The 22,814-nt window shown below is 40.3% G+C and overlaps 1 protein-coding gene across 1 annotated transcript; it reads left to right on the top strand.

The window, feature by feature from the left end:
• The first annotated feature begins 147 nt into the window (after nucleotides 1-147).
• slc9a8 (solute carrier family 9 member 8) lies at nucleotides 148-19,558 on the top strand. Its single transcript, XM_020629532.3, has 16 exons — nucleotides 148-514; nucleotides 1,061-1,242; nucleotides 2,462-2,542; nucleotides 4,760-4,818; nucleotides 10,106-10,189; nucleotides 10,810-10,911; nucleotides 11,178-11,212; nucleotides 12,497-12,640; nucleotides 14,577-14,718; nucleotides 14,819-14,924; nucleotides 15,027-15,143; nucleotides 15,239-15,321; nucleotides 15,402-15,513; nucleotides 16,001-16,221; nucleotides 16,932-17,078; nucleotides 17,744-19,558. Exons 1-16 carry the CDS (start codon nucleotides 273-275, stop codon nucleotides 17,855-17,857), a joined length of 1,971 nt encoding a protein of 656 aa, XP_020485188.1. The 5' UTR covers nucleotides 148-272; the 3' UTR covers nucleotides 17,858-19,558.
• Nucleotides 19,559-22,814: the final 3,256 nt, after the last annotated feature.

Genomic DNA, 22,814 nt, shown 5'->3' with positions numbered 1-22,814 from the left:
GCCTATTCGTTTAAATATAAAGTTATCCGTGAAATACCTTATATAGTCTGTGTTTTTTTTTTTTTTTTTTAATCTGTCAATAGTTGCATGGAACTGTGTCCGTATCTTCTGTGCGACCTGGCTTGTCATACGTAAAGACTACAATTCCCGTCGATGCATGTTCCAGGAAGTGGAGTCGTGATGTCAACAGATGCACGGTGCTGTCGACATGGAACTTCCACACATTTTTGTCATTAAATGCTGTTTTCGGCGTTAAATTCACCAGTTTGAGAATGAGAGGCGTTTGTCACAACATTTTGTTGCTATCCCTTTTGCTGTTATTCGTTAATCCGTGCGTGCCTCAGCGAGGTAAGAGGGACGACTCGTTGGAGCGACGTGGGAGAGATGACGACGACGGACAGGATGTAAACCAAAACGACAATCCTTTAGTTAAACACCAGCAAGCATCGATAAAACATGATAATAAGGATGGACTCGAGTCACAGGACCCCCGACAGGATGGACCGTCTGTCAGGTTCTTGCCTTTAAGTTCTTAGTTTCAGTCTCTCGTAGTAACTGAGCCCAGTGTTGCTAGCCAGCTATCAGTAGCCTCGTTATTGAGGTTTTCAGTGTAACGCCGACTTCTGGCTAGCTTGTTGTTGAAGTTCCCCATTTACCAACACCTGACAATAACTGTAGTCATGAATTTTTTTTAAAGGGTAAAATTAGGAGGTGAAATCAGCAGAAAAGCCTTTTTTTGCAAGGATTTTCATGTCAAGTATAAGCTCTATAAATCAGAAGTAGGCCTAATGTAGCCTACTTTGAAAATAAAGTATTCTCAGGCCCCTTATTTCCTGTAAACACAAACAATATTATTCAACAATTATTCACTTACAAGTAGAGGAAAACCAATTTTCCTCTAATATTTATAAGGCAGAGTGTAAATTAAGGGATTGAGGTATCTGTTCTCCCCTGTAATATAGATTTAACCTCTAGCTCTTTATCCATCTTCTTTTCTTATTTGTAAGACAATTTTATTTTTCACGCTAACATGTGTTTTCTCCTAACTGTCTTCCTGCAGCAAGTCCAATGACACGGATAACAACAGCAATGAGACCCTCCGGTCTACAACACCTGCCACCAAGCCGACTACTCCAGTACCCCCTACTCCCAAGCCTATTCTGCCTGTTCAGACAGGCGTTAAGGCCCAAGAAGAGGAGCAGTCCAGTGGGTTGACCATATTCTTTAGCCTGCTGGTTATCGGTGAGTAGTCTCTCATTGTTGCGGTATTGCAGAAACTTTATCAGACTCAGTCAGTCTGATTTTCTTTGTGCGCTCTCTTGCTGCCACCATTAACTATACTTGCACGTTGTTTTCCTCGATAAATGTAGTCTATAGTTCCTCTGAGCTTACGAGATAAAAAGCGAAATGATGAACTGCTGTGTAGGAAGTGGTGAAGGAATATGGTGTAAGGTCTTTAGACACAAAATGCCCATAATGCACTTTTGGTCACTTAAGGTTTAGTCAGAAGCTTACCACTTTAAGTGGTTATGACTAATGGAATTGCATAAAGCGTGCGTACGGCTGACAATTAGACTTGTTCACTAAGTAGACACAGAAAAAAAAAACCACATCAGCCAAATAATAAAGGCAATTGTTGAAAGAACAAAGCATAACATGTGAGGTCAAAGTAAACATCATATTAGTAATTTGACTTAGATTTGATCAGTCATTAAATGAGAGAAAACCTCTAAGTTGTACTAGAAAGTGACCATTTGTCCTACATAGCACTTCCTGGAAACCATATGAACATTATGGCCCATTTCCCTAAAGCTTTAATTAAGCCACTCCAATTAAGAAACAGTCCAACTTGAACAAACAGACCTCTGCTGGCATACGCTGTGTGTTATGATTATCTTGTTTTCTGCACTGTAATTCTACTGTTTGTGTAAACTGCTGTTTACTTGACTGCATTGAGGCCTTGGGGTTCCTCGTCGTAATTAGCTAATGTGCATATGCACTGAATTAACACAATGACATAGTGAATGTGTTATGGTACTGTAACAAGCTCATTTCATGTTTTAGTTGGGGGCAATTATCTTTTATTTTACCGTCTCAAGTACTCTTATTTTAAATGTCAAGGAACTGCCGTGCAGTCATCTTTATGTCAAAACAGTGAGATTGAAGTCATTTGCATAAAATATTGTATTACTTATGAAGACTAAAACGATGTGAATGTAGATGTCTATTTAGAGTGTCAAAAGAAATCAAATTATAGCTAGAGTATACACTTTTTATAGACCTCTCTGGCAGGTCCACGCGTAGGTTTTGTGGAGGAAAGCAGCCAAAGAAAAGATGTTAACACTATATGATGGTGGGGGGTTATTTTTGGGCCTATCTGAGTTGGCGTGACATGATGGTTGGGACATGGATGGATTTGTCCTGAATATTCATTCACTAGCCTTTGCTCTCTCAACCCCAGGTATCTGCATCATATTGGTGCACCTGCTTATCAAGTTCAAGCTACATTTTCTTCCAGAGAGTGTGGCTGTCGTGTCCCTCGGTGAGTACTTCTTATGTAACTCGTAGCTCTGCACTGGCTGGGTCAACTTAAAATACCTGTACAATGTTTCCAATTTTAAATCTGTCTAGGAAGATTTTTTTCTCTGTTTTTTAGAGCATGTATAAATAATGGATTTGATGCCTTTTTTATTTTTATTATTTTTTAGAACTTACATCTTTTAGTCTGACCTGGCTTTCTTGTACTTTCTCTGTGATTGTATATTCCTTACATTATAGCCTGTGATTCTGTGTACAGCTAGGGCTGTCACAAAAATGAAATACCACAACATTAAAAAGCCAACCGTGGAGCGTTGGGGAAACCGTCAGAAACCGCTTGTCAAGTCACCTCATGTTCAGATGCAAACTAAGGCTACTGCACTTGCACTTAATCCAAATGTAACTCTGCCCCTTTGTGATCTTTTCGGCTTTCAGCCGATGGAAAAGGTAGATACAGCTTGATGCAGTTCGTGTATCCACTTTGAGGTCTCACTCTTTGAGGATATCCACTTTGAGGTCTCACTCTCACCTAGCAAATAGTATCTGGCACGCAAGATTATTTTGGCTTGGCAACAGCATAACAATCGGTGACATACACAAACATTCTCGCCACAGAACAGTGAGCATTGCTGCAGACTGTTGACAGGGAGGGCCTGGTGCTGAACAGCAACAGTTATCACCACGACAGTGTGGTTTTGAAAAGCATGTACAGTAGGATTTGACTATAGAATACGCAAGCTAAGTACTAACTTAATGTGAAAACTGGAATATCCCTCTCTCTTTCTCTCTCTCTCTCTCTCTCTCTCTGATTTCAACTCTTGGTGTTGCTGCGTCCTGATAACAAGCCTCCCCACAAGGCTTACCAGGTGTGATAACAGAGTCACAAAGGAAACTTTAAAGCAAGAGATTTGTTGTGTTGCAGCGAAGAAAACAATAAAAAGCCGTTTTCCAAATCCGTACCCAGGGCTTTGCATTGTTGTTACTTGCACTCACTTTACAAATCTGAGCGCTCAGTGAAGTATGGACAATGTCGATGTCTGTGCAGTGTATCAGCTCTCTTTATTTCTCTCTCTGTCTCTCTCTCTTTGCACTTTATTTTTGAAGGTAAAAAGGCTAACGATGAGGTGATTCTGCTGATAACTGTTGCGGATGGTTCTTTGCATTAGGAGTTGTCTACTGTCTGCAGGGCTGCTCGCACACTGTTCCGTTGCGGGAATGTTTGTGTCTGTCACTGATTATCATGGCGTTGTTGTTGAGAAAATAATAAAATCCCAACCTAAATAATCTAGGCCGTCCAGATATTATTGCTGGTGGGCCAGTTGCTGACCCCAGAATCACAAATAAATTTGCGAAATAAAAAAAATTTTGATGGTGCCTTAATACCTCATTCCGCGCAACTGATCCACCGTTGATCACCGCTGTGGGAATTCCTTCACCGTGACCGCCCTATAGCAGTTAATAAAGGAAGAGGTTTTGTTTTTAAAATATTTCTTGTTTTTCTCTTGAGAGTTCTTCTGCCTCTTCATAAGATTACTTCTAGTTTAGTGCCTTTAAAGACTCTCAGTTACCATCTTTACATGTTTGTGCAGTGTCCCTGAGTTTTGACTCAGGGACACACACCCGTTCTTGACCCAGAAAATCTTTGTCCTCTCGCATGCCCCGCATGTTTCAAGTGAGATGGAGCTCATCTTAGAGTTGTCGGGAAGCCGGGGACTCTGCTGAAGAGAGATAACACAATGCTTACAAATCAGGAAAGATGGCTTTTCCTTCCTCATCACTTCCTCTAACTCCCTACTACTCTTTTTGTGTCTCGCCACGCACTATCCCTTTCCATCAGCCCACGTATCTGGGTCTGACACAATGCTTTGATGCTCACACTTAATTTATTTTCACATTTAATCTCTCTCTTTCTCTGCCCTTTGCACGTCTTTGTGTTGCCCTCGCCCTTTTAATTAATGTTCTGCGGGGCTGTGTAACAAGAGAGCTGCAGGCCTTAAGGGGACTTTCTCAAAGAATAAAACAAAACAAGAGCCCGTGTGCACTCTTCATGTCTAATTTATCCGTGGTGGACATTAGCTAGGCTTCTGTTTGTTTGAACCACTAAAATAGCTCTTTGCCTCAGGTTTGCACTCCTCATCTGTACTGTGGTGGCTTTACAGTTTTCATATGAAGTAGTAAAACATTAAAACTGTTGTTTGTCGTGTCTCCTTGCTCTTTCCAGGGATTCTAATGGGAGGCTTCATTAAGCTCATTGAGTTCCAGGAACTTGCCAACTGGAAGGTATGTAAAGTTTTAGGTCTTGTCCACATTCTGCTTCTCAGATACTTGTGTGCTCACTACACTGGCCAGTAAAAACACACCAGAAACATTGATTTTCTGACCATTTTTACACAGCCTTTTTTTGTGTAAGATATTCATTTTCTTTAATTAACAGTAACGCCTTAAGTTAAAAGCCAGGGTTGCTTCAATCTGTACACAAAAGAGCTACACACATTACATTCTTGATATCGATTTAGAGAGCGTGATTATTTACATTTTGGTTTATTTAAAGCATTCTTAATCCAACTAAAGGGTTTAAAACCACTTTTCCTTGTTCTTGTATAATGCTCCAGAAACACATTCCCACCCACCAAACCCACTAAAGATCCTCCCCCCTGTGCTTTAGTTTTTCATATCTCTATGCCCGTCTTTTTGCTCAGTCATTCATTCCCTGGTGACCGTTTTTGTTTCAAATCTAATCTTTTTTTTTTATCTCTACTCTGTTACCTATCTTTGGTGACACAAACCATTATTTGCCTGTTATCTGTTCCCTCTCTGTCCTCGAGCCCTCCTTCTTTCTCCTGGTTCTCACAGCCTTTCATTAACATTCCTTGTTCTCTGCCAGTGCGCAAGAGAACCAGTGAACAAGAGCAGGAGACGGAGAGAGATGCAGAGTGAGGGGGGCAGGGAGGAAAAAGAGGACAGGTTGTATCAATGTTTCCTGCACACTGGGGCCCTTTGTTTTTTGGCCCGGGGCCCCCAGGGTGTTGCTGAATCATCAGCACTCGTAACCAGAGCCCTTGGAGCCCCATTCCCCGCTTAACTCCCATCCTGTGAATCTCTGGACCGCTATCTTTGTTTTTGTATTTTGTTCCTAGCATGCAAACCTGCTCCGCTGGCCGTATATAGTAGGCAGTGGCTTTGTGGCCTATGATCACTAAACAGCATTACTAGAGTCTATGTAGTTACACTATCACAGCTTTTTTCGCAAGAAACTCAATGCAAGCGTGGAAAAGCCACAATGTTAATAGGCCATTGAAGACTTCTAAAGATCCAGGCCGGAATGGAAATCCTTTGTCTTTGACCTATTTGTTTTTGAGCAGGCCCCTATAAACAGGCATGTAACCTGTTCAGTGAGTAACCCGGCCGTTAGCAAAAATGTGCTTCTATCAGTGTAACCTTTTCAACAGCAATTTATATGACTGAGTAATAGTTTCCAGTCAAGGTGCCTCCCCTTTTTTATTTCTATCTGTTGCTCAGTGTTGCGGGTTTAAACTGGCTGCACCTTCATGCTCGTAACCTCAACCTCAAACAAGCATATTTCTAAAGCTGGGCCTCTTTGCTGATTTAGTCAGCCTCCAGATAAAACCCCACAATCCTCAGAGAGGGTGCAAAAAAAAAAAATACCCTCAGGCAGCAGCACCCTGTCATCACTGGCTTTACCTTCACCTTTAATCAGCCTTCTACTGTCTTTGCCTTACACTAGCAACCTCTCTATCTCTAGTCAGCTTCCTGGAATCAAGCCTATGAAGGGAAGCTTTTCCTTAGTGCGCTTTCTTGGTACTGTTCAGATTCTCTCATCTGCCCATCTCTCCCCCGTGCTCTGACACAGATTGAAAAAGAAATAGTATGCTGGTAAAAAGAGCCACACTAGCAGCGATTTGTCTCGCAGGCGAAGCACAAAGGCACATACATAGGTGAATATATTAGCTGCTCCCGTCCACTACAGGAACTTAGTTTTCTCTCTGATTTAGTATTCAAGCTTACAACTGGTCCTCGTGCTTTCTACTCATTGGCCGCAGTTGTGTGTTTTAAGCTCCAAAGGGCAGCAAAAATAGTTTTATTAGATCTCTCTCATGCCGTTGAGAGAGAGAGAGAGAGAGAGAGAGAGAGCGACACAGGGAGAGTCGTTTTAATTGTGGTTTAAGGGGCCTTTTTCCCACGTGGTGATGTCACCATGTGTCAAACCTCAGCCTCTAGGGGAGCCTGTACTCTCAACCAGGGTAACTGTGCTCCCTTCATCTATGGCATTCGTCTTTTCTCATTTAGTACAAGCTCTGTCTCGACACTGGCACCAGAGTGTGCCCATCCTTTGGTCTCTGGTTGAATCCATCTCATCATTCAGTCCCTTACAACATGTTTTCTCTGGTGTCTATCAATATTAGTGTTTCTGAAGTCTCATTAACCTTTCCCAGGACACCTCTTGTCTCGTGTTTTCAGGGCACCTACGGCGTTCCGACCTAAAGTCAATTAATCAACTACAGTTATTAAATTACCAACAATTTGGTTAGTTGATGAATCATTTGTGTCATTTATCGTGCAAAGAATGCCACAAATGTACTGGTTTCATGATCTCAGATGTGAGAAACGACGCCTTTTGAATAATCGTAATTAAAATCACTTTTTGATAAGGACTGTTTCCACAGTCAGACAAATTTATTTAACTTTTCTTGTATTTTAGTAACTAAATGTTTAATCAGTTATTCAAAGAAGTGAAATATATAATTAAAAATGAACTAGTGAAATCCGTTACTGCGGTTCTACTAGTTTTTAAAAAAATATTTAAATTATAAATGTTTAATAGAAATGTGCATTTGAAACTCATTCATACCTTGTACACTTGTCACAGTCAGTGTTCCATGCATGAATATGGAGGTTAAGACAACATGCATAATGCACAAAAACATATACATCTGCACATTCTGCAGTTATATTTAGAATCAGACATTCCATGTACATCTACATTCATCCTCACATTAAATCTCATTTCAACAAATCATGCAGAGGACTAGCTTGCTGATGTGTCATTTAAATCTGGGTGGATATTTGCGTGTAAAGTTGGTGAGTACGCGTTCAGTCTCCAAGACATTCTCATATGTGGCAGTTAAACATGTGCATACATGAATGCATGCAGAAGTACAGCTGTAGATGTCAGACTGTAGTGCATGTACTGCATACCTTCCTCTGACTCAGGTGTTAATATTTAACCTTTCACCCTACCTGGAAGGGAAGAGCTGTGTGGAGATAAATGTCAAGGAAGAAGTGGAAACCTTCATGCATTCCTTGTTGGCCTACTTTTCCTTATATTTGTATGCATAATTAGACAAAGTGAGCATGAGCAAAGCCTTTTTATTCTTGCATATGTCCTGCATGGGCTACTCTTTATGTCTGACCTACTTTTAATAGCTTCTATCTAGAATAAAGTACGGTTAGGGACAGATTTATCATGCTCCTTTTGGCCTTGGACCTGCATGATCGGTGAAATGGAGAGAAAGAGATTATATTCCAGGATATTACAGTTGAGTAAAACTGAACTTTGTGTCTTGTACAGTCATCAAGATTAGAATGATATCCTGGGTTTATTGCCAAACAGGTTAACACATACAATGGTGTTTTGTTGCATTATAGTAGACAGAATGAAATATATTAAAGTGATGAACGGTTCTTCTGCGGTGGAGCCAGTGATGTGAATCACTTCATGTTCATAAGAAGATCTGTGATCTCTGATAAAACACTGAATGGAAAAAACCAAATGAGAAAAACACTTTGTGCACCAATCGACACAGACGCAGAGTGCCAACTTGACATTTTCATTCAGTCATTTGTGATTCATTGACAGCACTGTCTTTCTTTTGTACCTTCAGGTTCAGGTGACTTTATTTGTACCCGTAGGTAGATTTGTTTGCAGTTAGCGAGATCGACATCCATCATGACACACAGATTACAGAACAGATGAAACTATTAAACCGACTGTAGTAAACAGAATGAAATGTAATGAATCTTTTGGTCACTCTCACCAGTTATACCCTGCATTCAAATGTTCACACTGTTAGTCAAATAAGAGCTGACGGTTGATTAACATTCATCGTATCTTGCTCCTCTGTCAGGAGTTATAAATGTTAAATATAGTATCCTTTATTTCTGTAATTTTTCATGACAATGAGCATCTGAAGGAAGCCCAGCAAAAGACAGAGGGAATTGACTTGATGTCCATCTGCTTGTAGGGTTGTTGGGGTTGAGAGTTGGACTGTACCAGCTGTCAAAAGTGGTCTCCATAGGACAATGACACATATTGTTGGCTGGATGGACTAAATATAGGGCTGCTCTTTTTCATCTTTTAAACCAAAGTGTTGACCACAGCCGAGAAATAGGTCTTCCTTTTGATAATGCATCCTGTGTATCGGCTTCTATATTGCCAACATAGATTATGTACAGAATACCCCACACACACACACACACACACACACACACACACACACACACACACACACACACACACACACACTCTCGTGTACGCTGGCTTATACAACAACACATGGTGCATCATGCACAGACACATTGGCAGCCAGAGCGTAATGCACGGGCACATGATGCCTACGCCTGATCTGGGAGGCTGGCCCATTTAGCCGAGAAGCAACAATGATTTCATTATATCGCTGAAATAATCAGAGAGCTCAGGTCACTGCAATCGTGTGTGTGCGCGCGTGGTGCGTGCATGTGAGCGCCTTTCTGTGTGCGCGCGACTGTTAGATAAAAAAAAATAAAAAAAATAAATAAATGGTATTCACGTGTCCTTTTTCCAGAATGTGTGAAAGAAAGAGCTTGTCAGTAGTGGTGAACAGGAATTGGCTTCCAGGCAGGCATTCCTCCTGACGAGCACCTGATATGCGTGGGTGTGTGTGTCCGTGTGTATATTGTGTGAGTTTGGCATCCAAGAGTCAATGTCCACACTTGTTTAGTCAGATGTTGCGAACAGCTCAGACATGGTCTCCCTTGTCACCTTTTTCCCTCCTCCATGACTAAGTATTAAGTCAGCTGATTATGGCTGAAGTGACTGTCAGATGAATTGTGCAGAGTATCTGTTGAGGATTGTGTAATAACCAGAAGCACGTGTTTTATTAGTCAGTGACACACACATCTAATCACACAGCCATGTAGAACCGCAATGACTCAAATTGGGGTAGTGTGTTAAATTTAAGACCATTACAGGGTCATTAAAGTTGACGAAACATAAGAATATTTCAACACTGCGATAACAAAACCCTTTGGAAAGAAGTACTCTGTTCAGTGAATAATGTTTACAGTGTACTCTGGGATTCTTGTAATCTTAAAGTTTTTTGTGTGCTGACACAACTCCCTGCTCCCAGTTGGGCTTGGCCTTTTCCGTCACTGCTATAATGTAACACAATTAGCCAGCGGCAACTCAAAGCCAAGGTTAAAATTCCGTCTCTGTAATCGGATCACAGCATATTTTATTTTTATTTTTTTGCAGATGAAATGTAACTGTTTCTCTGTCTTTATCTTTAAGGAGGAGGAAATGTTCCGACCCAACATGTTCTTCCTTTTGCTGCTGCCGCCCATCATCTTTGAATCTGGATACTCTTTACATAAGGTACAACACAAATGTGTGCATTAGGTTACATTCCCACCACTCAAGTTGAATGACTGAACACAGCAAAAAATGAACAGTGCAAAGTTGCAATAAGCGATTGTTCAAGAATGATAATATACATATTCTAAACTAAGCAGCAATTACAGTATTAACATTTCTGTTGTGTTTTTTTTTTTTTTGTGAGCAACACAATGCAAGTCTCTTAAAGCTAATATAAATGCAAACAGACACCGAAGCAGGCTCCGTGTTTGCTTATGCCTCGGGCAATCTATGACATGAAAGCAAAATATTATCAGCGGCACTACACTCTGTTTGCTCTATTATTGCCTTATTGTTATGTTTTCTCCCAGCTGCATCATTTATAAACACTATTGTTATATATTTACTCAACTAGTGTTTCAATTAGAGCGGCAAATACAAAGCAGTAGCTCACAACACATTATTCTATTTTTAATTAACATTATGGCCTTCTATTGTCTCTGACATCTTGTTCATGTACATTCTGCTCCATCACTCACAGTGATGCTGACTAATATCTCTGTACCTCTGCCCTCTTTACTGCATGTTGTGTATCACTATGTAACTCTACATGTCATGCTACTGTGTCCGTCTCTGCTCAGGGAAACTTCTTCCAGAACATTGGCTCCATTACTCTCTTTGCTGTGATTGGCACAGTCTTCTCTGCCTTCATAGTCGGAGGAGGGATCTATTTCCTTGGGCAGGTGAGGATTGTACTGTAGTAACATCTGTCATCAACTCTGGCATTGCACGGGCCTGTTCAGAGAAGGGCTGAACTGTTACCTGTGTCTTAATGAAAGGTTCCTCTTTGCCTTGACTCAAAGAGCTTCTTGATACAGAGAATATAGGAGTATTTGCAATAGTCATCATTATTTCTTGTTCAGACTCTCTCCAGTGGCATTGGCTCTCTTTGTTTGCGGATGTGTCTTTACACCAACATTCTGTCTTTGTCCTGTCCCCAACCCCACAGGCGGACGTGATCTATAAGATGTCCATGACTGATAGGTGAGTCTAAGAACTTCACTTCAACAAGCATTCAAGGAAATAGGATACAAGGATTATGATATAAGCATCCCACACTGACATGTTAAGTCAACCTTAAAGAATAAATTCATTGGAAACTTCAGAGGTTAGCTGTTTGCAAGCCCAGGAAGGAAATATCCGGCTGCCAGAGACGACTTACAGCAGAAGGCCACTCCACGCCCCTGCGTGTTTTTAAAGTCATTGTGTACAAGTAGTCCTATTCAAACTCAGACTCTGTTTACATTCTTGTAGGAGCCAAGTTTTTAGCGTTGACCTGGATTAGATTTGACTCTTGATACAACCTGACCTAACCCTGCATGAGAAACCTATTGGTACGAGTTGACTTCTCAACTTCTTAGTCATGATGTTCTGTACTCAATCAGAAGGTTTCAGAAACCTGGATGTGGTGTGTGTATACAAAACATATAATGCTGACTTCTATCAGAGTACTGTAAGTAATATGTTCAGGTCTCTCAGTGTATAGATTTGTACACATTTCTTTGAACAGGTTGTGATATTTAAATGTGCATAAACAACCTGGACACCTGAACACCCGCTCATAAACAGGACACGAGTAGTGTGCATGTGTATGAAATCACAGTTGGCAGAGTGTTTTTTTTTTTTTTTTCTTTCGATCCCATCTGTCTTTGAACCAGCAAAACAGATTTCAGTGATTTTCCGGGGAATTCTCAAAAGGGGCCAGGAACTCATTAGTTTGGGGAAGTCCCAAAATTTTTGTTTTTTGTTTTCTTTCCTAGATATTTTATACTCTAACTGTCAACCCGATTCTTCCCTCAATGTTTGATACTTATTGAATTCCTGTTGTATAACCAAAAGCATTTGAATAACCCTTAAAGAGTTGTTCATGTTATTTTATTTCTTTTCACTTTTAATAAGACACGACAAACATAATACGATGTGATTCTGCTGTCCAATAATTATTTGGCCATATTGTTGTAGGTGTGGCCTCTTTGACACAAACTGTATTTAGGGACTTCGGATGACTCACACCACCTCGAACAACTATCAATACACAAATGTAATTTATAGGATTGTGTTGCATTAGTGAATGCATGTGCTTTCTTGTTTTTGACGCACTTCCTTTCTACCTCCCTCTGACCTCCTCTGAAATTACATCTTCTTCTGTTGTTTATTATTGTTTCCTCCTTTGTTTGACTTTCCTTGGAGTCTGTAATGCCTGTGGAGTATCTCATAATCACAGTGTTACTGTTTGTCTTCTGCTCATTTTCACTCCCTTTGCTGTAGCTTTGCCTTCGGCTCTCTGATCTCGGCCGTGGACCCTGTGGCTACCATCGCCATCTTTAACGCCCTCAACGTGGACCCAGTCCTCAACATGCTGGTGTTTGGTGAGAGCATCCTCAACGATGCTGTCTCCATTGTCCTCACCAAGTAAGAGTCTTTTATCAACTCACTTCTGGCATCTTTTCTGTGCAGGAAAAAGTCTATAATATAGAGATCCCATCAATCCGTCCCGCGCTTAAGCACCTGAAGTCCAGTTCGTTTGACTAATGTGGGTGCTCCGATCTGTGCTCAAACACTGTACACTTCCTCGGCCCTGGCACACTTGGAAGAGGTACAAGAGGTAACCGTGCTCAGGCCTGGTTAGTCCTGGAGCAGTGTGAGTGCAGGCCAGCGGGGGAGGGGGGAAAATCGTGCTTAAACACGGTACAGGACAACTTAGCCTAGTGTGAGTGCGCCCTAAGTCGCCCAAGTCACAGGTATACAGTACAGTATGTAACCTCTAACTGTGATATTTATTTAAAGACGTTATTTTGTGAATAAAGTTATCAGTCTTGCAGATTTCCTTTAATAGATTGATCAACACGTAAGTTAAAGGGCTTCAGTATTTACAAACTATTTGTATGTCTTTCAATAATCACCTGCTGCTTGACCTAACATATTCCACCCCAGCTCTGTTTGTAACACCGATAGAAAGCCAGGGACCCAGGGGGTAAACCAGTGACCTATTTTGTTGCTTGGATTTGCACTTAATAACAAAGCTTAAAAAAAAAAAAAAAAAAATAGAGGGTGCTGGTAGAGTTTTGCTTATCTGATAAATGTGCAGTCTTAAGTCTTAGCGACTTAAAATCTTGATCTGATCAATGTAGATAGCATTTAGGACATTCCTGGATGAGGATCGTTGATGGAATGTATTGTGCTAACACAGATTTCCAGTTAACAGTAAAAATGTTGCGTCACATTTCAGTTTAACTTTCACCAACCTCACGATAGTCACAAGGAACAGTCTCGTTGTCTCAGTGACAGTGTCTCTCATGATTGTTTAGAAAGACTGCACAATGTGGAGCGACTGTCAGCCACACAAACCGGCACACCAACAAAATCTTGACGAACAAGTTAGACGGAAACAGACAGTTGGCAGGATTCGCTTGTTTGTACGCCGTCACCCTATCTGCCGTCTCTGTACTCACTTTATCCGTGCCTTATCTCTCCTACTCACGACCAGCTAAATGTGCAAAGTGATCTCGAGTGTCTGCATGGTCCCCGAAGAGTAAATGAGTGCATGAATTATAGATAGACCCGACAGCCCTGACAGTTAGCTTGTTGTTGTTAACAGAATGATGCAGTGGGGTTTTTTTTTACAGCTCGGCTGATAGTGTCTTTGATTTTTTTTTTTTTAGTTTTGATATCATATTGAGAATGACATTGTGTAGAGTTCAGATTTAAAACTGCACCCAGATTTGCTTTTCTGAGTCTTCATGAAGAAATATTAAAAATGCCAAGTGGATAAAAAAAAAAAAAAAAAAAAAACTTGATGCAGGTGATAGCAGGAAACATCATCTACACAGCTAATGAGACGCTTTAGTTCACACAAGAAGGCTGAACTACTTCCTCTTTGTTTTAATTACATACTCAGACAACCTGAAACTAACCCTCACCCTGACCTCTAGGCAAACCTGATAGAGCCATGCAGGCAAAACCCTGTCTAGATAATCAATCATGTCAACCAACTGTCAAAATAAAAAACCTTTATGACTTATAAACAGTCTGAGCTGAGGTTTATAGTACTGGTGTCTGATGGGTTTATTATTATTAAGGCTGTTCAAGATCTAAGATAAAGAACAAATTGACTGTAGCCAATCATATCCTTTGAATGGCAGAACAGTACGACAAGTGATGATATACCAACCTCTCTTAAACAAACAGGACAACAAACATTGCACACGCTCTTCTCTTACAGTCATGCTCATAAGGTTGTAATATTCAGAGGTGGAGTGTTTCTGCCCTCTATGGTCAGATCAAGGTATTACAACAAAAGAATGTGCAACATTAAAAAGTTGCATTTTTTTTGTGTGTGATCTTTCAGCACAGCCGAGGGGTTCTTTTCCCACTCAGACAACTCCACGGTAACAGGCTGGGAGACTTTTATACAGGCGTTGGGTTATTTCCTTCGAATGTTTTTCGGTTCTGCCGCCCTGGGAACCCTCACCGGACTCATCTCGGCTCTTGTATCCTGACTCAGTGTGTGTGTGTGTGTGTGAGTGAGAAACTTGAAGGTCATTCTATTCTGTTTTCATTTGCATTAAAATTCCCTAACTCCCTGACTAGTTTCTAAAACATTTTGATCTGAGGAAGACTCCTTCACTGGAGTTTGGTATGATGATCATCTTTGCATACCTTCCTTATGGCCTCGCAGAAGGAATCAAACTGTCAGGTAAGTGCAAAATCCACAAGCACATACTCCTGCACATACCAAGTCATGTGGTGATTTTTGACTGTCTTTTTTCCTAATGCCACTGTCTGATTCCACTTCCAGGAATAATGTCCATCCTGTTTGCTGGGATTGTGATGTCCCACTACACCCATCATAACTTGTCTCCTGTTACTCAGATCCTCATGCAGCAGACTCTGCGCTCAGTGGCCTTTATGTGTGGTTTGTGAATTCCCTGTCCCACCCCCTCACATTTCTCGTCTCTCTTTTCATCTTCCGAAAAGTTCTCAACGCTATTTATGAATTCTTCTCTCCAGAGACATGCGTGTTCGCCTTCCTTGGGCTTTCCATCTTCAGCTTCCCTCATAAGTTTGAAATATCCTTCGTCATCTGGTGCATAGTGAGTGCTCTTGTTAGAAAAACAAGTAATCCAAATGTGTCTCATGATTGTAAGAGTGACGGCTGCTGCTCTCTCCTTAGGTTTTGGTTCTTCTCGGCCGAGCGGTGAACATCTTCCCTCTGTCGTTCCTGCTGAACTTTTTCAGAGACCACAAGATCACACCCAAAATGATGTTCATCATGTGGTTTAGTGGTGAGACCATACAGAGGAACTTCTCTCTGTTACAGTGTTGAAAGAATGCCAGGCTGTCGGCTCTTGCCCTAAAATATGATGCATGTCTCAAGAAGAAATTAGATATTGCCAAGTAGAGTTTAAACAAAGAGTCAGTCAACCAATAAATCAAAAGTAACCTCAGAAATAATTTAATCATATAATGTATCTGTTGTTGTTGTTTGTTTCTTTAAATCAAATTGACATTTTCCCTTACTTTGTTTCTAAGAAAGTAAAAAATATTTTTATTTGATGCCCTTCATTTTTTAAAGGAAAATGATGGAAGGAATTAAAACATACAGGATCAAGTGCTTATGTGTAAATTTAAAGTTAAAATATATACATCATCATAAATAAAATGCATATAAAATACTTTTAGCAAAACTCTGAGACTGTCGCCTCCAAGTATGTGTTCTCATGTAGCCATCTCAGTATCTTGATCCACTTAATCTGTTTCTGTATCTGAAAGGTTTACGGGGTGCTATCCCCTACGCCTTAAGCCTTCATCTGGGCCTGGAGCCCATCGAGAAGCGGCAGCTAATCGGCACCACCACCATCATCATCGTCCTCTTCACCATCCTCCTCCTCGGGGGCGGGACCATGCCCCTTATCCGCCTCATGGACATCGAGGAAAGCCAGTCGCGACGGAAGAACAAGAAAGACATCAATCTCAGCAAGACGGAGAAAATGGTAATGGTGGAAGCAATTAGATATCACTTCAATGTACAGACACACTCACGCGCGCACACACACACTCTGCACTGAGAGTTGATGTGCCATCCTCTCATCTGCCATCACACCCTTACTGTTCTCCTCTGAGGAAAAAAGCTCAGAGGGTTGATTGTGGTTTGTTTGAAGGACACTGAATCAGTGGGGAGCAAACATCCTTTGTCACATTGATTCATACTCAGAAACAACAAAACTCTTGACAAGCACAAATAAGCCCGAACAGCTGGCTGCAACACCGTCTTCAAAACAGCAGAATACAGACTCTTCTTTTCTGGGTCTTTATAGATTGTGTCAGCTAAATTGTCTAAAGTACATTCCTCCACAGAGGTCACTGTGTGGCGGTGTGTTTCAATCACTCCTTTGTATACTATTTGTGTGTTTGATGTCTTCCTAAGCTCAGTTTCACATCTCAGCGTTTCAGCCTCCCTATTTTTCCCTTTTAAGCTCTCTCTGCCAGCTTTGATGTAATCTCTCTGCTCCCTCTACTCTCTCTGCTTCATCTCTAGTCCTTTTTTTTTTTCAAGTGATCTTGACTTCACCGCTCTTACCTCACCATCCTCTCCTCCATCTCTACCGGCTCGGCTTCATTTGTTCGCCCCCCCTTTTTTTCTTTCATTTGGTGCAATTTATCAAACTCCCCCCTCTCTCTTCCGTCTGATTTTCCTCCCCAGGGCAACACCATCGAGTCCGAGCACCTATCAGAACTGACAGAGGAGGAGTACGAGGCTCATATCTACCAGAGACAAGATCTGAAGGGCTTTATGTGGCTCGATGCTAAATACCTTAACCCCTTTTTCACTCGCAGGCTAACCCAAGAGGTAAGAGAGAGAAAGAGAGTGAGAGAAAAAAACAAACACCTTAAGTCAATTAGGGGGCTCACAGTCCTTTATATATATTTCATTGTTTTGAAGTCTTGCTGCTTTTTTCTCTTAGGCCTTGTGTTTGATGTTCAATAAACAGATCGCAACAACCTCACAGTGAATACCGATCTGATGAGGCTTCAGGCTGAACACAGAGAGGCTTTAAAATCAAAGCTTTTTCCTCTTGTCCCAAGCAGAGACATCAGAAAACGTGTGCATTGTAGCTCTCCTCTGTGATGAGGCTGAGGAGCAGAGCCATTCAAATGATGACCTGTGGGCCAAATAAGGTCCTTTATGGATTCAATCTGGCCTTTAAATCATTTCTTAAATGTCATATGAAAAATCTTTTGAGAAATATTGATCAGAATGGTGCACAATACATAAACTCAATATTATTGTATTGTTTGGCAAAGCGTGACCTTTCAAACCCTGCCAAGAAAACGCCATAACAAGAAATGTCAAATGTAAACCTCTCACTGAATGAACAAAAACAGTGCAGCGCTTCAACAAATAGGTTTTAGTGCTCATGTGTTCTAAGATCACTTATTTTTTACCTGCCTGTTCATGTGTGTATTCTTGTTTGTTTGTGTTTGCTGACATGCTAACTGTCGTGTCTCTTACAGGACCTGTTACATGGCCGGATCCAGATGAAGACCCTCACAAACAAGTGGTACGAAGAAGTTCGCCAGGGACCTTCGGGCTCTGAAGATGACGAGGATGAAGCAGAACTCTTGTGAAGTGAACAAACACACTCAAAAGAACGGACGAATGTTGCGTCCTTGGCTGTGGGAGTGTTTGTTTTAGCTCCAGGTTGTGTTTTTTCAGTGTCGGTCACATGCACTTTTTTTTTTTTTTTTTTTTCCATTTGCTTACCTCTTTCTTCATGTGACAGAAGAGTGTATGTCAGTACAAAGCATCAACCTCCGGTGTTGAAGAATGAAGCCAATGCGGATGTGAAAAATGCTGCAGTTCTTTGAGGGTCTGCTCAATGCTGGTTCCAGAAGTCCTGGAAGTCACATACACAAACCATTCGAAAAAGCCAATTTTTACAGCAGAAATGAACATGTTTACAGCCTGATTCAAAAAATGAAATTGGTCTGATTAGTAATTGTCCTCACAGGCACACTCTGTACTGTGATTTTTTTTTTTTAAATATAATCTGTTTTAATTTTCTGAACGATACGTGTTATCCGTAGTTAGGCGCGATGTAACGGTTTGTCAGGAGGCTTTAAACCCTCCTCAGCTCCGGCTCTAAGCCTGTTGATAGGTTGGCTGAGACAGGATGTCCAGATGAGCCTCCAGAGCCCCCCTGCCGCAGCAGATGGGTGACATCACTCAGGCTTCGTACATTAATATTTACAGTCTATGGTCAGTACACAAAATGACTGGAAGGTTTCAGAACAACGTGAAGTTGGAGTAAAACTGGATGAGAATTGGCAACAATGGCTGAAGTAGAGAAACAAAAGATGTTCCTCAAACCAAGGCCATGATGTTTATTATGTGTTCTATAATGGTCTTTTATTTAGAATTAAATCTTAGGAGAAAATGGAGGGAATCAGAAAGGGATCATTTCCTTGCGAAGCAATACTAAAGCACCTTTTCACGTTTTCTCTTCCCTTTTGTATTTGTCGTTGCTATGTGGCGCTGCGTTCATTTTTCAAGTGGAATTTGTAATACGTCACAGGTGGCTGCTTTGAACAGCTTTCCTAAGAACAAGATTTAATTCTCTCGGGGTCTCTCTCCACGTTTGCCTGCATTAATGATTCCGAGTTAACTCACATATTCATACTGTGTAATGAAAATAAAATACCGACAGTGATGCATGAGCTGCACTGAACTGCACCCCCCACTCCCCCCAGCAGCAGAGATAAACAAGTGAAATGTGGTGGGTAAAACTAATAGAACGCTGAAAACCCATCTTAAAGGACAATACTTATACAGCAGGTAATTGGAAATAGTTTTTATTTCAAAGTACGTTTTCATATGATGGATAGTATGGATTCCCTAAATGACCTCTGTGTTTACTTTCCCTCTCTGCTGTGAGTCTTGCCACTACATTGTGTAAAAGCAGAACGTGACATGTTGATTTTGTGATTTTCACTGAAGATTTCCTGTGAATATGAGCACCAATGAATGTGAGGGTAACTGGGAGAATGTCTTGTGAATGTTTATGGGTTTGTTTTCTATTTATTTATCGGATGTTTATGTGCTGTTTGTGGGATAAAGGCTTTTTTATACAAGCTCAGAGCACTGCTGAGCTTTAGAAGATATCTATAAAAAAAAACGAATACAAACATCTTATATGTTGCATTCAATAATGGGGAAAGGGCTGTGTAAGAGATTGTTTTGCTCATTCTCCCGAATGCCTTAAGAAATAAAATGCTCCTTTTTTTGACTGGAAAAATTAATAATAAATAGAAACAGAAAATCAAATCAAACTGTATGAAGTGTCTTCTCATTAATATACATACTTTGATCCAATGTGCTCCAAAGTCTACCACACTAGACTTTGAGAACTTTGCTCTTGAAACATCTCAAGTATAGTGAGAAAAGAAATTGATATTTGTGGTATGGGTAAAACAGTACAGTTCATTTTATAAAGCCTCTGAGGCTCCTATTTCTTTTGCAAGCAATTTCTCTGGGAACTTGTTTAAACTTGGCAAAAACCTCAACTTCATGATCTGATTATAATGAAGAGGTCAAATGTCAAGGTCATGTGACCTCTCACAAAACCTTGTAGACATAACTCAAGAATACTAAAGCTTATTATGACAGCATTTTACACATCTTGCAAACCCTGTAATATATTCAAATGATGAAGGGGTGACATTTTTTTACCCAAATGCTTGAAGGTCACTTCACAATAATAATTGATTAGAAAACAACATTTTGGGACACTTCCCTTTGAAATGAATGTCTCAATCTGATTAGCTTAACTGTGATAACTCAGCAATGTCTGGGAACGACATCCATACACCTGGTGGTTAATTTGTCTTTTTTTATGTGTCTAATAGTAAATTAGTAGACGATTCTCCCTCACTTTACCCCTTGAGTTACTTTTCATCATGAGAATGGTCTACGGTGATCACATGCTCTGCAGAGAAACACTGAGATGTTCCCGAGTTAAAACTCGCTCCTGTAAATGTGGTGCAATTGCTTTTATTCTTCTTCTGTGATTTTTATTGTAAGTGTATAGAATGATGTACTCTTATACGTTTTTTACTTGGCCATCTTTGTTCACGCCTTTCACCTCAATCATCTTTATATTCATGTCTCAGTCTGATGACCGAGGATATTTTTAACATGGCATCACAATAGTCAAAGCATATGTCTTCTCATTCTGTAACCTTGTACATGAGCTAATTATCCCCCATTTAAAGTAATGGTAATGGACTTGAGCTTATATAGCACTTTTCTAGTCTTCTGACTACTCAAAGCACTTTCACATCACCTGTCACACCCACCCATTCATACCCTTTCACACACTGATGGTAGTGATTACTATGTAGTGTCATCCATCAGAAGTAACTGCCTCCACTGAAGCAGCGGGAGCAATTCAGGGTTAAGTGTCTTGCCCAAGGGCACATCGCACATGTTGGGGATTGAACCGGTGACGACTCTACCAACTGAGCCACAGCCACACAAAGTGAGCTGTTATAATGGGTAAGGTTGAAACAAGCAGTCAGACCTGTCCTCGGAGTAATTAGAATCCATGAAAAGGTTAACTTGTCACCATGTCCGTGATGGAGATCCTCTAACCTACAGGCAGGGCTCATGTGTCTGACCCTGAGGAACACCAGCTTGACGTCGCAGTGAAAGGTCCTGTGGGAGCTCATTAAGCATATTGATGAGGAGGGGACATTGTAGTAACTAGAGGAATGTAATAAATGAGGTTGTAAAGTCTGAGCATTAGTATCTTCTGACGCTTTCAGCAGTAATGAAAGAAAGTGTCACCATACCACCTCTCATCAGTTAACACATCATGTGAGTATGTGTTTTTTTATACTTTAATAAAAAAATACATGTTAAATCTGCCTGGCCTGGTGCTTGAAGTTTTTTTTTTTATTTATTTTTTTTTTTTTACAGCACTTGGTTCTAAATATGCACATTCAGCTATTCAACCCAATGAGATTTTAGGATGTCTGATTCATAATTTCTGTAATACAAATGTTTAACCAGCAGGGGGAAGTCTCAATCCACAGCATTGAATCATGAAAAATTAATAAATATGTATCGTTTATTTTATATTAACCTGCTGCATAAATTATCTGACACGGAAATTACTGACATAAAAAAAGTAATATTCTACACATGATCATATCATGAATATTACATTTAACCTCCTCTGTACACAGTAAAGTGACAAGCCAATGAAGGATCTTTAGCACAACTTTGAGTCATAAGTGAATAAATATGGGTCTATATTTCAAAGTGTCTTCCTTTCACTTTGTATTATTACAAACATGTGAACACTCTTGGTCCTTATCCTCGTACTTCAAGGTATTTATTGTTTCTCTTTTTAAGCAAAGACAAAAATGTCATCATTTTCACAGGGTATTAGCAGCTTTTGTAAATCTTCTTGACGTAGAATCTCAAACTATATATCCATTAAATTCTTCACTGATTCACGATGTTGTTTGAAAGATTATACTGTAGAATATTAGGGACAAACAGATCTTTGAAATGTAGTGGGAATGTGCTGGCTGCAATAACTGAGAAAAGGTAATTACCTTCCTGGTGTGCTCACGCTGACAGACAAATACTGATTATATCCACATACTTTTATATGCATATAAACATGTATGTGAGATGAATTTTATAGTTAACAGTGGATTTACATCTGGGGGGGGATTCATTTATTAACATGCATTGAATTTGAGATGAGAAACTCCTGTGAAATCAGAAGCCATTGATCAGTTCAGATGACACCCTGCAGACTCTTAGTTTTCTTACGCACACTGCTTTTCATCCCTGAAGGTGACGACTCGTTTTGCTTTTCCTTTTAGTCATAAAAGTTAGCATGAAGACTTTTCCAGACTTTTCTCGTCTTTATCTGTTTGAGAATATTCTAAAAACATTTCCTGTTTAATATAAAACTTTTATTTTCTTGGAAATGGAAAACACTATCTCAGCAATGAGCATTCGGAATAGAATGACCATTAACTGTATCATGTTAGTATCTAAAGACATTGAGTTACATCTGGGTAGCTCTTAAGAACCTGCAGGTAGTTAAGAAGAAGGTGTTAGAGTCTGGGGTGATAAAAGATGTCACTTCTCCTGGTTTAATACCAATGAGTTGCCATGGGAACTGTGTCCAGGTCAGCGATATACGTTTAGACAGCTACTTGCTCTAGAGGCACACGAGGACTTCAGAACAATATCTGGTCTTGTTTAGTATTTTTATGGCTGCAACCTAAAAGCTGTCATAAATATGCAGAAAGTTGGCTCAGGTAAATTCTTAATGAATCTTAGAGAGGAGCAATTAGCCTGCAAACTTGTCTTCCTTTTGATAAATATAACCTTATATTAACACAGTATCGATGCAAATTCTAGCCAAGACACAGACTGTGTCCAAAGAAAGGATACCAATGACATCAAGCTGAATTCATGCCTGGGAATTCATGTCAATTAAAAAAAGTCAATTGGGTCCAACAGTTAAGGCTAGAGGCGTGGGTTTCCCCTAGCTCTATCCTG

Source organism: Labrus bergylta, chromosome 12 (genome assembly GCF_963930695.1).
Source record: "Labrus bergylta chromosome 12, fLabBer1.1, whole genome shotgun sequence".
In the NCBI taxonomy this organism is placed as follows: Eukaryota; Metazoa; Chordata; class Actinopteri; order Labriformes; family Labridae; genus Labrus; species Labrus bergylta.
The sequence above is the reverse complement of the archived record's forward strand: the minus strand, read 5'-3'. Positions and strand labels throughout refer to the sequence as shown.